The 14,953-nt window shown below is 31.9% G+C and overlaps 2 protein-coding genes across 3 annotated transcripts in view; both read left to right on the top strand.

Annotated features, from left to right (window-relative positions):
* The first annotated feature begins 231 nt into the window (after positions 1-231).
* Positions 232-2,323, top strand: LOC125056754 (protein arginine methyltransferase NDUFAF7 homolog, mitochondrial). Its single transcript, XM_047660032.1, has 6 exons — positions 232-786; positions 891-1,031; positions 1,122-1,241; positions 1,336-1,596; positions 1,722-1,913; positions 2,084-2,323. The coding sequence occupies exons 1-6, from the start codon at positions 364-366 to the stop codon at positions 2,270-2,272; spliced, it is 1,326 nt and encodes a 441-aa protein (XP_047515988.1). The 5' UTR covers positions 232-363; the 3' UTR covers positions 2,273-2,323.
* A 1,039-nt stretch (positions 2,324-3,362) lies between these two features.
* Positions 3,363-14,953, top strand: part of LOC125056776 (E3 ubiquitin-protein ligase UBR1) — a 54,104-nt gene continuing 42,513 nt past the window's right edge. For both annotated transcript variants that reach the window (XM_047660063.1, XM_047660062.1), the window contains exons 1-2: positions 3,363-3,613; positions 5,271-5,385. In XM_047660063.1, coding sequence (XP_047516019.1) covers positions 5,297-5,385 — 89 coding nt within the window. In that variant the 5' untranslated portion in view covers positions 3,363-3,613; positions 5,271-5,296. The remainder of the gene's footprint in view (positions 3,614-5,270; positions 5,386-14,953) is intronic.

Here is a 14,953-nt window from a genome sequence, read left to right as displayed (position 1 = left end):
TTATTGTGATGTCATTTTTGTTTTGGGTAACTCTGCTTAGATAAAATTAAATCTATCAAAATTATCAAATCTATCCTCACTGTGTGAAGACTTAGAACGTGACATTGGCGGAATTGTGATTTACACAGATGTCGCCATTATAAATAAAGTGAAGTGACAATCATGATTTCTGACATTCTCTCTGAACATTAAACAGCTGACAAAAAGTACATAATGTACTGTACAGTGTACAATGTTTATATTAAAAAATTATAATAATAACCCAAACCCACAGAAACCTAATACTCATATGAGATATATAGATAGACCATTAGGTTAGGATTACACATACAATTAGGTAATTCATAAGATCTACTAAACAAAATGAACTATCGTAATATATGTCGCCTATTTGATAAAAGAGTTGTTTTGTCATCGATATGTAAACGAACCAAGGGTTACGTCGTTGTAAAAAGACCGGATCCAAAAACCCTCAAAATGCCTACATCAACTGAGGCACCTAGTATTCTAGATATAATTAAAGAAAAAGTTCGCCTTAATGGTCCTATTACAGTGGCTGAATATATGCATATCGTGATAACAAACCCTACAGAAGGATACTACATGAAAAAAGATGTAATTGGACAGCAAGGTGACTTTGTCACCTCTCCTGAAATTAGTCAATTATTTGGTGAGATTTTAACTATCTGGTTCTTCTCGGAAACACGCAAGATGGGACCGGGGAAGCCACTACAAATTGTTGAATTAGGTCCAGGAAATGGCACATTGATGATAGATGTCTTAAGGGTATTAGTACTTCCTCACATGTCTTTCTAATATACTTATCAACTTATTATTCTAGATTTTTTCACATTGTTAAAGAAAATTTATTAAGAAAAATTACATTGCAGGTTTTAAATAGATTGAAGTATAAGCCAAATGAATTTAGTATTCATCTTGTGGAAATATCTTCTACAATGCAGTTGCTACAAGCAAATAAATTGTGTGCGAGCCATAAGGAAAGTGATATTGAATTACCTTATAATAGAGAGGTAATTTTATTTTCTATCTGACAAATTTTTATATTTTGTAAGTTCATATTATCTGGAGAAAACTAATATTAAAATATGTATTTATTTCAGGGTGTAACCGTAAGTGGAATAAAAGTTTATTGGTATAATGATCTAAAAAAGGTTCCACAGAATTTCTCTTGGTACATAGCACATGAATTTTTTGATGTTTTGCCTGTACACAAATTTGAGGTAAGAATATTCACATTAAAATGTAACAAAACAATACAGACCCGTTGTGTACTACTTTAATTATAAAATTTTTAATATGTATACCATTTTACAGAAAACAGAAAAAGGGTGGAGGGAAATACTTATTGATTTAGATGAAAATCAAAAGCTGTACTATAGAATATCAGCAGAAGAAACGCCAAGTGTTAAGATGCTCATCCGTCCTCCACTGAATGGTGGTGATAGAATGGATTTAGAGATCAGCCCCAGAGCTCTGGGTATTGGAAGGCAGTTAGCTCAGAGAGTTGATGAATTTGGAGGATTAGCCTTAATAGCGGATTATGGACATGAAGGAGAGAAAGGAGATACTTTTAGGGTAATAAAGATACTGTAACACAGTAAACTCTTTATCATAATATTCTCGCAGAGAGAAGATGCTAATGTGAATAAAATAGGCCTAACTGTATAAAAACTATATTCATGAATATTTTATTATTCCAGGCTTTCCACCAACATAAATTAGTGGACCCATTAGAGAACCCAGGTGTGTCGGATCTCACTGCTGATGTAGACTTCAGTCAATTACGAGTAGCAGCATCTATGACACCCGGGAATGATAACTATGCTATTGTACTGGGACCAGTCAAACAGAAAGACTTCTTGGAAAGAATGCAGGCCAAAGTTCGGTTAGAGGTAAGAATTAAATAAGAATCAAAAAAAAATTCAAACTACCCAGCAATGTGATCTTATTGTGGCTGAAGTGATTTGCAGTCTTAATTTTTTTAATATAAGTTTCTTCAATACATACAAAATTTGGACTTATAATTTTATTGTTTTAAAGCAACATCATGTAAATTTTTCAGGTCTTACTTACAAATATAAAGAATGAAGAAGATAAAGAAAAATTAATGGCTGCCTATAATATGTTGGTTGATCCGCAGAAAATGGGAGACAGATTCAAATTTATGGCATTCTACCCTTCTTCAATGGGGGAGATCTTAGAAAAGCATCCACCAGTTGGATTTGCTAATCTTGATGCTAGAAGCGAATAGGATGTAATAAGTAGCAAATTGTACTATTTCAATAAAAATACTTATTTTGTTTGATGAATTTGACGAAAAACGTCAGTAAACCCACGAAAGTAATATGGCCGACATAAGACTGAGAGAGAGAGAAGAGATCTTTCTAAAAACAGTTACATGTAGGCAAAGAAATAAGTAGATACCGCTAATTAGATTAGATCGTCTTTACGTGTGTTGAGCGGTACGAAGTCTCTTAACTCCATGGGGTTGATAGTTTTCTGTTCCATTGATAATTTTTCTTTATACACACTTCATACAAGTAGGCGATCAAGTGGCTTCCTCACGATGTTTAGACTTCAGCGTTAATTGCGCACAAAGAAATATAATTCCAGTGGTTTACGGGGGGTATGGAATGCATTCAGAGGTATTGATTACTATTTACTACACTAACAACACTCGATTAAAAATTGGCGTACCCAATAAAAAAAATCGTGTATTGCGTTATGATATTATTAATTTGTAATAGTTGAGGGTAGTTGATCATAACTAATCAGTTATTGCCTGATCGCTGTTTTATACAGAGAACTTTTATTGACCTTTTACTATTCTATTGTCAATACAATACGATATACTATGTATTTTATTTGTTGATTGGGATAAAAAGATTTAATGTTTTATTTGATAATTATGATATGATTGTAAGGATATTATTCAATGTAATGTTTAAAATTCTTGCTTAAATTCTGTCAATGTTCCGGCGCATTAGCAATTTGCGGAAATTCGAACATTACATCTCCCTGACAAATTTGTCAGTGCCAAATTTGTCGACACGAACTGTCATTTTCATACAAATTAAGTTTTAGACTTTCTACACACTTCTGTTGTCATCTTGACTACCCCCTGTCTAATTTCTTACAGATAATAAAAATATAGATAACAAAGCGGAAGTTGTTTTTGTTTTAATTTTTAAATGGTATAAAATATATTTATTTTCTTGTTTAATATTATTAATTGCATATATACCATACCTATGCTTTAATCTCTACACCTTCAAAAAAATTCAAGACTTGATTATTATTATATCCTAAATAACGTTGACTGTCTCTGACTATAATTTTCGCTTTGAGTTTGATAGTTTCATGGTGATTGTGGTGCGGCATGTGAAGTGATGAAACGTCAACTTTTCAGTGAATTTACTTGAGTTGCCAATGAAAGAGAAATTATTGTGCATTTAAGAAAAGGGTGGTCTAATTTTCTAGAAAATCAATGACAATAAAAAAGTATTGGTCTAATTATTTTTGTAGTCGAAGTGGCGTAATATATTTTATGAACAAAGAAATTGTTGGATGATTTAACGATTTTTCAAAGAAGGTAGGATTTTCTTTTGTTATATTAATCCGACGCAATTTACTCACCGTTCAAAACGTAACAACATATCGAGCTATTTGAAACTTTATGACTGAATTTATACATTACGTAAACAATTAAACTTAACATTTTATTTTCTGTAATGCTAAATGCATGCAATTCCACCATTGCCGTATTTTTATAAACATGGAATTTTAAATACTATATACAAATCATATTGAAACGCTTAGATGTATAATTATCAGTAAATATACCTATCAAATCCCTATAGGAATCTAGTCTAATGTTTTTAATAGTTTAGTGTTGTTAAATAATTTTAAGTATACCATTTTAACTGGTGTTTCTTTATTGGAAAACAATATTTTATTATCACTTACAAATACAGTAAATAAACATTACTTTTGGTTGATACCTCAACACCACATTTTTTCGTTTTAATAGGCCTAGAGCCATATTATAAGACCTCATTAATACATTTTCTTAACATTTGAATAGTAAGATACTGATTAAACTTCTAAGCTTTGAAAAAAAAAATATCCATACATAATCTATATTCTACTAAAATTAATTCTGCTGCCAAAACTAAAGGCTAATTCAACCAATAAAGAAATATATCTGTAGATATTCAGTGAAACTAGAACCTAGGCATTGTTTAACTTTCACTAATTGAGTCACGGTATTGAGTTCAATTTCAAATTGAAAGTTATCTTAACTAAATGAAGTAATTGTTTTTCTTCAGTTGTATGATGATGATACTGCTGATTATTTATATGTATTAATAAAAAAAAATTAACTATAGTAATAATTTTAAAATGTTGTGTTATTTAATCCAATTCTTATTAAAGCATAAAATTGTAATTGAATAAATGGTAACAAAATAGATTAATAGTAACTTTAGTATCTATTAATCTAACAAATAACTAACTAAATCTAACTATACAAGATAGAGTTTATATTAAAAAAGTTATATTTTTTAAAATTTGATTACACTAAACTTGTTTTTTTTTAACCACCTTTATTATTCACAGACACAACAAATAGTTGAATCTATTGTCATTGATGTTTAGATCTTACTCTCATATAATATACATGTATAATAGACACATATGAGCAGAAAAAATCTTGCTGTTAAACTATGTAAAAGTCTGATAATAAGAACTTTTATTCTATTCAAAATAAAATATTTTTTGTTGATTAATTAAGATTTAGTTCAAGCACCTTTAACGGTGCTCATTTAACTGTATATCTATGCCTATTAATAACTTGAATAAATAATTAAAATAAAATTATTCATCATGACCATTATTAAGGCAAAACGGGTTTAAATGTCAAATATATTTTATATATTTTTAGTTGTGCGTGCGTGAGATAATGAACACTAGTCATTTGTATTAAAAAATATTGTGTACACACAGCATATTGATTTTTTTGTTGTAGTTGATCAGGTACTTGCAGATTGAGATTGACTTAATTTAAAAAAAAATAATGTTTTCTAATTAATTATTTTTTGAAGTTCTTAAGTGTTAATTGTCTTAACAAATAATGAAACACAAGCAGAAATGTAACTGTACCATGCGGCATGCCTGATTAGAGAATTCAACAGAAGTTTCTGTTCCTTCTAAATTAGACTTGCATCAATAAAAAACAATGGGCTTTACAGATTTCTGTGAGGCGAGGTGATCTGCAATGAGTTCACCGCCGCCTGTCCAGGTGGAGGTGGAGGTTGGCGATGAGTCAATGGAAGACGAAACACCTGATATGATCCCGGCTGACAGGTGAATATATATATATGTTGCTTAAATAACTACTAAGTTTAGTATCATCATATAAGTAATATAATCATAGTAAAATTGTTTATCATTAGTATTAAAAAATAATGTGATTAAGTATAAAAAAATAAAATTCTTAAGCCTGCTTTGTGAGAATCCAAGGGCCGGCAGTTATTACTTAATATCAGGTGAGGCTCCTTGATTGCACAATGCTCTTGTATTATTCTAAGTATGTATAGTAGATTTTATTAGAACTCAAATAAATAAGATTGACTGCTTTTGACAGTTTAATATAATATTACTTAAACCTAAGGGTCTCATGTATAATATTACTCAAACCAAGTAGTCAGCAGTAAGTGTTGGTAAATAATTAGGGGAATTAGGGAAATGTTTTATTGTCATATAACAGATAAAAGTTATGGTTATAAAAATATTAATAATTTGGGCTGTGTACTGTTTTTGTTCTGCGGTTATTTGCAATCAGCCCTAAGGCTTTGAGCGAATCTGTTCTGTGGTTCTGTCATGCCTAGAGCTACTGCTGGTCTTCTAGCTGTAGAATATGGTGACGTTTTAGTGGTCTCACATACTGACAATATAGCGACCAAGTTTGTTCGTCTACTGTGTTGACAGTGTTATTCTTGACAATGCTCTCTGCAAGCTGTATGGATACTGGTTATCCGAAGCCCGATTTCGTATCTAGGTTACGTTTTATTAGCTTAGTAAAAGTCATATTTGCACACTTTTAAATCCACTTTTTAAATAACTAGTTTGTTAACTAATTTATTTGAATCACCGTAGTCTATATATGTAAAGAAGCAGGTACAAGCTATATGTCAGCCAATGTTATTTGTAAGTGCAACTATAATACCTTAATTAAACGTCAAACCGTCTTTTGAAGATTTTTGGCTGCAAGTAAAGATAAAAATAGTTTTTCTAAAATATTTTTAATAGGCGTGTTTTGTACTACATCAGGGCCGCATACGAATCTCATACAAATTGACGTTAATGCTGAGTCATATATCAAATAATAAAGCTGAAAAACTGCTTTATGCTACGTAAATCAAGCAAAATTGGGATTGATTTGCTCCAGTCCAAACAATTTGTCTGACTCAAAACTTGGTGATTAAAAAGAGTGGCGGAAAGTTTCTAGCCAGTTCTTCTTCCCCACTCTACGCTCTTGACTTGGGAACTGGTAGTTAATGTAAATTTATAATTCATTTAACTTATTTTTTGACGTTTATAAGCGTAGGTACTTGTTTACCTATATTAATAAAGTTAGTTTGAGTTAAATGTGTTATTCAAAACAAACATTTGTTAATTAGTGTTGAAATAATGAACAAATATACATATAAATATATACTGCGTGTGTTTTCGGGGTTGATTCTGTGCAAGTACATATTACGCGGATAACCCGGAAGTCGGAAGGTGAGAATTGTAAGTTGAAGACAAGTTTTCAAGGCAATGTACTTATCAGGACTTCGTCGAGGACTTATTCGTTACTAAGAACCTGCAGTTTGTTCCGCTTTTGTTTTTTTTTTATATAGCCGACTCTTTACGATAAATACAAAACGTGCACAGCGTGTTAAAAATAATAAGTGATTAAAAAAAATCGAATCAAATGCACCGTACCAATATATCTATATCAAAATGAATTGCTATTCATTTGTCTTCGTTAAACTCGAGAATGGCTGGACCGATTTGGCTATGATCTTGTAATATTTGAGAAACTTCAGGAAAGGTTTAAACGGTGGGAGATGTAAATAATAAGTAAAGAGAAATCCTAAGAATGACTATTGAATTCTTTCGTCTTTTGTTTTTTTATTGTCACCTGGTAGTCATATTATGCATGCCATCAAAAATTTGTGTTTCGTTCTGTAGTGTAAGGTCTCTTTGGTTTGATACAAACTCACCGGGTCAACTAATAACCATATTAATATAATACCACCATATAAAACCATACTTGACGATGTTATTGTATCTTTAAATTATAAATGTTAATGTAAATTTACAATTAATTTAACTTGACAATTCAAAAGTGTACTTGGTTACCCACTTGAATAAAGATATTTTGAGTTTGAGTTGTAACTGGTTTTTATTGTTCCGAGAACCTAACAAGTAGGACTTTTCAGTAGGATTAAACGTACATAATATTAGTTCCTACTTAGAATAGGAATTCTCGCCTTTTAAGGGCAGATACACTGGTGAGACATTATAATTCATGACGAAACTGATCAATAATTACCAATCCTTAGGAAATTCCTGTTTCAAGAAACCTATTTTCCTTGTTTCCCACAATAGGCAATATTAACAACATAAACTACTTATTTTTTTTTACAGTACAGTAAAACTAAAAAAATCTGTGTTGGGTAATCCCTGAGATCGTAGGTTCGAACCCCTGATGTACCTACACTAATGGACTTTCTAGAATTCCCTCGTACGGTGAAGGAAAATCCTGATCACATACTTGTACGAGTATATTAGAAAAAACAACAGATACCCATATCTGCCCATATCTAAAAGGTTGTAGCGCCACTGGTTGATTTTATAGCTAACATAATTGACATTTATGGACGTCAATAAAAAATTAAATGGTTCTAAATTTACATTAACTGTCATTTCTCGAATCAAGGCCGTAGTATGGACGAGAAAAGTGGCAAGAAACTTTCGTCACAGTTTAGGCAGCAAATATTTTTTTATATACCTGATATGCAATAAATAATTTTGAAAAATCTAACAGTTTGCACCGCGTTATACATCGTAAATTTTATATACATTCCTAGTGGAAAACGAAAAATATGTGATCATTTCGTTTGCGTATTTAACCATATAGCATACTCATATCAGGTCTAGTGTGATAAAATAACCAAAGCCAATAAAAGTACTTAATTTTTCTACCGTGTGTAGGAATAGTGTCAGTTTAAGAATTGTTTGGGTTGATCCCTCCTGCCTCGTTTCGAGCCGTATCAATCAAAAATTTCATTAACATTACGTTGATGCAGGGGCGGATCTACTTAACGGCTTTTGGGGCCGCAGCCCAGAGCCCCGTGGATACAAAGGGCCCCTCTGTCTCCACTGAAAACAATAGCCGATATTTTGAATTAAAAAAAATATATCTGAAATTTAAAAAATCCATAAGGTTGGCGTCCTTACGATAAATCAACCCATGTGCGTCTATCGACCTGAACGGAGAATTCCCCGTCGCTATACTTACCTACATCACTATAGAAAACAGCAATTAGTTGAGTAATTAGGTAGGCCCCTAAATAAAATATGTTTATTATGGAACATAAGATATAGATATCACTTATTCCACGTCATTAAATTATTAATCCCTACTCATCGGCAAAGAAGACAGAGGGTGTAGGCCGAGAGAAAAAGCCGGCGTAAAAAACTCTCGGTACTCTTTACCTAGCCCCTAGCCCTCACAAAGTCACGATCCGCCCATGACAGTACGACAAACCGCCAATTTCATAATATGTATACATTATCCCTGCGTAACCTAGGTTTTATTTATTTCCAAATGTTTTATCAAATGTAATGAGGGATTTTTCTGACAGCTAAGAAAAGTAGTTCCAAATTAGTCAATAGATGGCATTTTCAAGTAAGGGTTTTTGTTATTATATGTTACTTGCCAGTTTATTCTGTGGTCTTTCCTCTTTTTGGCTCTTGCATTTGATTGTGATTGGTCTTTGGGCAACTTTGGGTGCTAAAATCATGGAAAAAACGTTTCATCATCCTTGTGTTGTTAAAACGTGTAAAAAATATGGTACACACCATTTCCCTACCAATGAACATCGAAGAGTACAGTGGCTTCAAGCAATCCAACAAGTAAAGCCTGGGTTGACCATAGGAAAGCATTCCAGAAAAAAAAATAAACCCTTGCGATCAAGCGCCATCTCATCGTAGCTTTTAGAACTATCTTTTTTTTAATAGCTGTCATTGTCGTCTCGGCGACTGTTGTTACCTAATTTGAATGCGTTACATATTCTCACCGTGATGTAATCTACTGCATTGTTGCGACGTGATAAGCTACACGTGCTGATACATATAGAATGATCGGTTATTTAGAATATTAATAGAACATAATCGTAATCTGATGAAATCCTAAAGTCAAGTAAATTCATAAGAACTAGACAGGCTTATCTGATGTTAAGTGATATGCCTATGGAGACTCTCAATACCAGAGAGATCGCGAATGCATTGTCGGCTTTTTAAGAATTGATACGCGGTTTTCTTGAAGGACCATAAGTGGAATTGATTCAGAAATGCTGCAGTGGGCAGCTGTTTCCATATACATGGCAAAAACTGCCTTAAAAACGCTTAGTTGTGGAGCGACGAACGTTGAGGTGATACGGGTGGAATTTCGTATTTTATACTACTATACTTTCCTTCACAACAATTGCACGTAAATCCTGATTCGTTCGCCAGACTATATACCGTTACACACCCCTAAAATTTTTTAATTTATTAGATTTAATTTTTTTATTATACAGCGTACATACAACCCTTAATGTTTACCCCTCTACGATCAACCCCTATTTTTTATTATAGTAGATAGTTATTTTTATTGAACTAAACAATGTTTCCTAGAAATAATACATGGCGTAACAACTTTTGCCGGGTCAGCTAATGTTATTTGAAATAGTTATGAGTTGCCGCGTTGGAGTCTGTGACGGTAGCTTATTTTGTTATAAATCAAAATAAATGTTTAGCTTATACCAGATATTTTATTGCAATCTAATCAATAGAGATTATCTCTTTGTGTGAAGGAAGCAAAACAGTGTAGATTGCGTCGTTAAAATACTATCAAGCTTTGAAGACATCAGATCGTATGACAAAGCAGACAAAACAAAATCGGCAATGACCTCTATATTGTTTCTTTGTGAGTTCGTTGTCTTTTAAATAGCTTTAAAAAGAAAAAATAGTCCAATCTCTCATACATACACAGGTGTGCCTTGTGCACGTATTGCAGTGTGTATGTTTGCTTTTTACGATTGGTGTTTGCAAATAAATAAAGCTTATGTTTTTTTATTCACGGATAATGTAATATGTATGTTTTATGTCGGTCCAAACGACATTTTTGTATTTGTGTTTCAAACATCTGTCTAGACGATGGGCAAGAAGAACTGGCAAAAAACTTTTCGCCACTCTTTTTAATCGCCAGTTTTGTGAGTCACAAAAATTGTTTGAACTGGAGTAAATTTATAAAAAGCTTTATTGATTAATTTACGTTTTACGAGGGCTTTGAATTTATTTAGTGATAAACTTCCACGTCTAATAGCAATCATAATTAAAAATACAATGATTGGCGAAAATATTAAACGAATTTAATAAACAAATAACAGATAAAGAATGTGTGCAAGTTTATATAAAAGGTGATTGAATCACAACAAGTTTCGGTTAGGTTTGGGATATAACGTGAATGTAATGTACATATACAGTGGAAACTCTTTATAACGTATTTCAAGAGACCGAGCATTTATATTCGTTATAGTGAGCTTTCGTTATATGGAGAGAATAACAAATTTGTTAAACCAAATAAATTTACCTAATTTTCACTTAATATAGAGTTTTTCGTTCTAAGTAATGATGATATAAAGAGTTTACACTATTTAAATAGGAGAAAACACAAAGATTTATCTTTTCAAAACTTTTAGAGTAGGTACCTATTTGTTTTATAAGTGGTGTAACATAATCACACGAAACCAGTATAATGAGTACGCGAGCCTCAACTACGATAGAACACTATATTATCACCAAGGCGTCTTTTAGAAGGAAATCCATTTTTAAGATCACATTAAAACGCATATTTACACAAATTATTAGTAAATTGTCTTTAGTAGTAATTCTTCGTATAGTGTTATCCGTTTAGGCTATATTTTGTAATTTATTATTGGAAATTTTTTTTTTTAAATAAACTTTTAATTCATGGCAGCAAAAAGGTTTCACTAATTTTTTACGCCGAAGTAAGGGTTTTTTATTCACGTCACGATTGGCTAGTGTTTCATAGTATATATTTCCTGTTTATACTAGTTCAGTGTTGCTCATACAAGGGCACAAATTCGACTGACGTATATTTGGTCATGAGCCAAACGTAGTACTATTATTAAGTTCTACGTGAACCCGGTAGTAAGAGAAAGAAATGTAGGTTGCATTAACAATTTAACTTGTGATATTGAGCTGTTCGCCTCAAGTGTGGTGTCGGCAAGGAGAGCTATGATATCTGAGCTCCTCACTAGAAAAGTCAATCATAAGTTTTTATATAAGTTATACCCTAGTGTTACTTACCTAATTTTTACTTAGTTTATTTCTTTCTTTGATATATATATATATAGTTGATTAAAATCATTTAATGTTGCCAATCCAGTTAATTATTATAGTCCAAGATCCCAGAGCGTTCTGACATAACTTATTTTCACATGGATGAAACCTTCACGAATTAGTAACGTCTAGTATACTTTAAATACCTGCCTACTTGTGGAGCTTGCCCTGTGACACCTGGGCAGGTACCAGGTGAGAAAGGTAACTAAAAATATGAGTTATCTAACTTAAATTTGTATGGCTGAATTTTATATATATTTTGTAGAATATTATTCTAAACTAGAATTATAAAGTGTCAGACACTTTTCATGGACCAGAGCTTTTGTCAGACGCTTTAAAGCTCGACAAAAAATTAATGAACTTTACTTATTTTTTCATGTCTGACTTTTAAATATATTATTCAAGTAACTACTACAAAGTTATATTTCATCAGTCAGACAAATTCGAGTGACCAAACATCCCCTAAACACAAAATTATTCAGCCGGGAGTGCGAGCGCGAGAGCACTATGCGCATGCGTTTCAGAGTAAAAAATTGAAATGTATTGAAAATACTTATTAATTTCAATCCAAGATTTTTACATCCTTATTTCAGTAAGATCTCTTATTAAAAAAAAAAGATTAAAAAAGATTCAACCCAGTCAAAATGTATCACTACATAGTATAAAACAAAGTCGCTTTCTCTGTACCTATGTCCCTTTGTATGCTTAAATCTTTGAAACTTTTTAGCAGATAGAGTGATTCAAGAGGAAGGTTTATATGTATAATAACATCCATTAAATATTGGAGAAGTACTGTTATTTTTGAGGTTTCTAATGTGATGTCGTAAATAATTAAATTTTTTTCGCTTCATTGCAAACGCAGGCTGAACCCTACGAGTTTTATCAAAATAATGTACTAAGTATTGTAGACATTGAAAAGGTCTACAGAAAAGTCCGTGATGGTATATGTCTATCTGTTATGGATAACCCACAATAACTTTTTTTTGTCATTTGCTTTTTACGACAAATAATGGCTAATTTTCGAAGCGATTTTAACCAATACAGCATTAATCCTTAACCAATTAAGTACGTTAAATACATTGTTCATTTAATATAGATCTATATGGCCCTTTACACCGTATGATTTAAGTGAATATTTTCGAAGATATTACAGATTTAAAAATTGCGGGACGTAGCGTTTGCGGCGGTACCGGCCGGCCGCACAGTTTTTCTGTAGTGTATTTAGTATCAGCATTGCACCAGTGCGAAACCGGGGTGGGTCGCTAGTATCTATATATTTGTCAAGTTGAATCTTTTTTAATCTCTTTGAGCCATTTCGAATCTTTTCAAATCTCTTTTTCTAATCAGGGATGAGCTTCAATATTAAGTTGTAAATTAATAAATATTAAAGTGAATTTATTTATTGCATGTATTTGGGATAGTGAATATACTTGTGTCAGATCTATTGACTGCAGCGGAGTAGTTTTTATATAATTTATCTTCATAAAGCAACTCAAAATGGAACTCATCATGTTTTGTATGTCTGTTTCAATTTTATGAATAAGGGTCTGATCACTTTGAAAAATAACGTAAAATTTTGTAGATTTACATAACCAACTTTAAATAAGGGATCTTGCTACTATTCATTGCGATATCATAGTGTATATTTATGTTTCATTTTAAACTCGATTATATAAATTCTCAATAAAGGAATTCCACATCACACTCTATGCTCACGGCACGAATGGTAACGAAAAGAATGAACATTAAATAGTTATAATCCAATAGATGAAAGAGGAATACCTCGCTTTTATTCGATATGCCAAAAAAAGTACTAGAATGACTGAAAAGCGTGAATTCTACTAAAATATACCAAGTAATTTTTACATACTAAATTCTGTTGACAGTACCTCAAAATCTACCAAAAAAGTAGAAATCTACTAAATCTGGTCACACTGCTGTAAAGTGGAGCAGATGGTGAGTTTAAGAAGAGGAACCGAGTTGTTGAGAACGTCTCACTCGCTCTGCAATGCATGCGCATAGTGCTCTTTCGCTCGCACTCCCGGCTGAATAACTTTGTGTTTAGGGGATGTTTGGTCACTCGCATTTGTCTGACTGATGAAATATAACTTTGTAGTAGTTACTTGAATAATATATTTAAAAGTCATTTTTTTCAAAGTTCATTAATTTTTTGTCGAGCTTTAAAGCGTCTGACAAAAGCTCTGGTCCATGAAAAGTGTCTGACACTCTATAATTCTAGTTTAGAATAATATTCTACAAAATATATATAAAATTCAGCCATACAAATTTAAGTTAGATAACTCATATTTTTAGTTACCTTTCTCACCTGGTACCTGCCCAGGTGTCACAGGGCAAGCTCCACAAGTAGGCAGGTATTTAAAGTATACTAGACGTTACTAATTCGTGAAGGTTTCATCCATGTGAAAATAAGTTATGTCAGAACGCTCTGGGATCTTACTCTATTAGTACTTATTTAAAAAAAAAATGAAGAGTAAAATTCTAAAATTTGTTTAATGGCGTAAAAAGAACATTATATTTAGTAAGTTAGTTATAAGCTCTAAATCCTTCTCAATAAATAAAATAAAATACTATTTTGTAAGGTTCTAATGATAAAAACGTGCAAAATTCTATTAAAATTTTGTCATATAAATAATAAAACAACTAAAGTGACGTTCATAAGCGTACCTACATTGTTTTACCTATATGAATACAGATTTTGATTTTTTTGAATTAAATATTAATTCAACCTAATTTATACAATTTGATGGAAAGATATATAAAGGAGTAGGTACAGTAATCCCTCCTTCAACGCGATTTTCGTCGTCCATATAACAAATATTTCCTCCTATAACGCGGAGATTTCTCAAGTTATATTTCTGTAGTGTGAAATTTATAATGATTTGTCAAGTCCATAATTGGTTTTGCGTAACTGGTTCAACTGTTTTAATTGTAAAATAACTAAATAACGTTATTTAATTCGTGTTCTAGTATTTGAATTATTTTACGAGAATACTTCTACAACGCGAAATCTTATAACGCGGTCAGGGTTTACCGCGATGATGGTGACGATGAATGTAATTTATATTTTGTGTTTAGTACAGTCATCTCTAAGTATACATTAAGGTTTAATACTCGTACGAACTATAAAATATCCAGAGTCGTTGACCGAGATGAAAATACCGTAGTCATTACGTACGCACCTTTGTTCCCACGTCATAAGCTTTATTTTGCAATCTGTTATATACTCAGCCTT

The sequence above is a fragment of the Pieris napi genome, chromosome 15 (genome assembly GCF_905475465.1).
Source record: "Pieris napi chromosome 15, ilPieNapi1.2, whole genome shotgun sequence".
NCBI classification, from domain to species: Eukaryota; Metazoa; Arthropoda; class Insecta; order Lepidoptera; family Pieridae; genus Pieris; species Pieris napi.
This window is presented reverse-complemented; position numbering and strand designations above follow the sequence as displayed.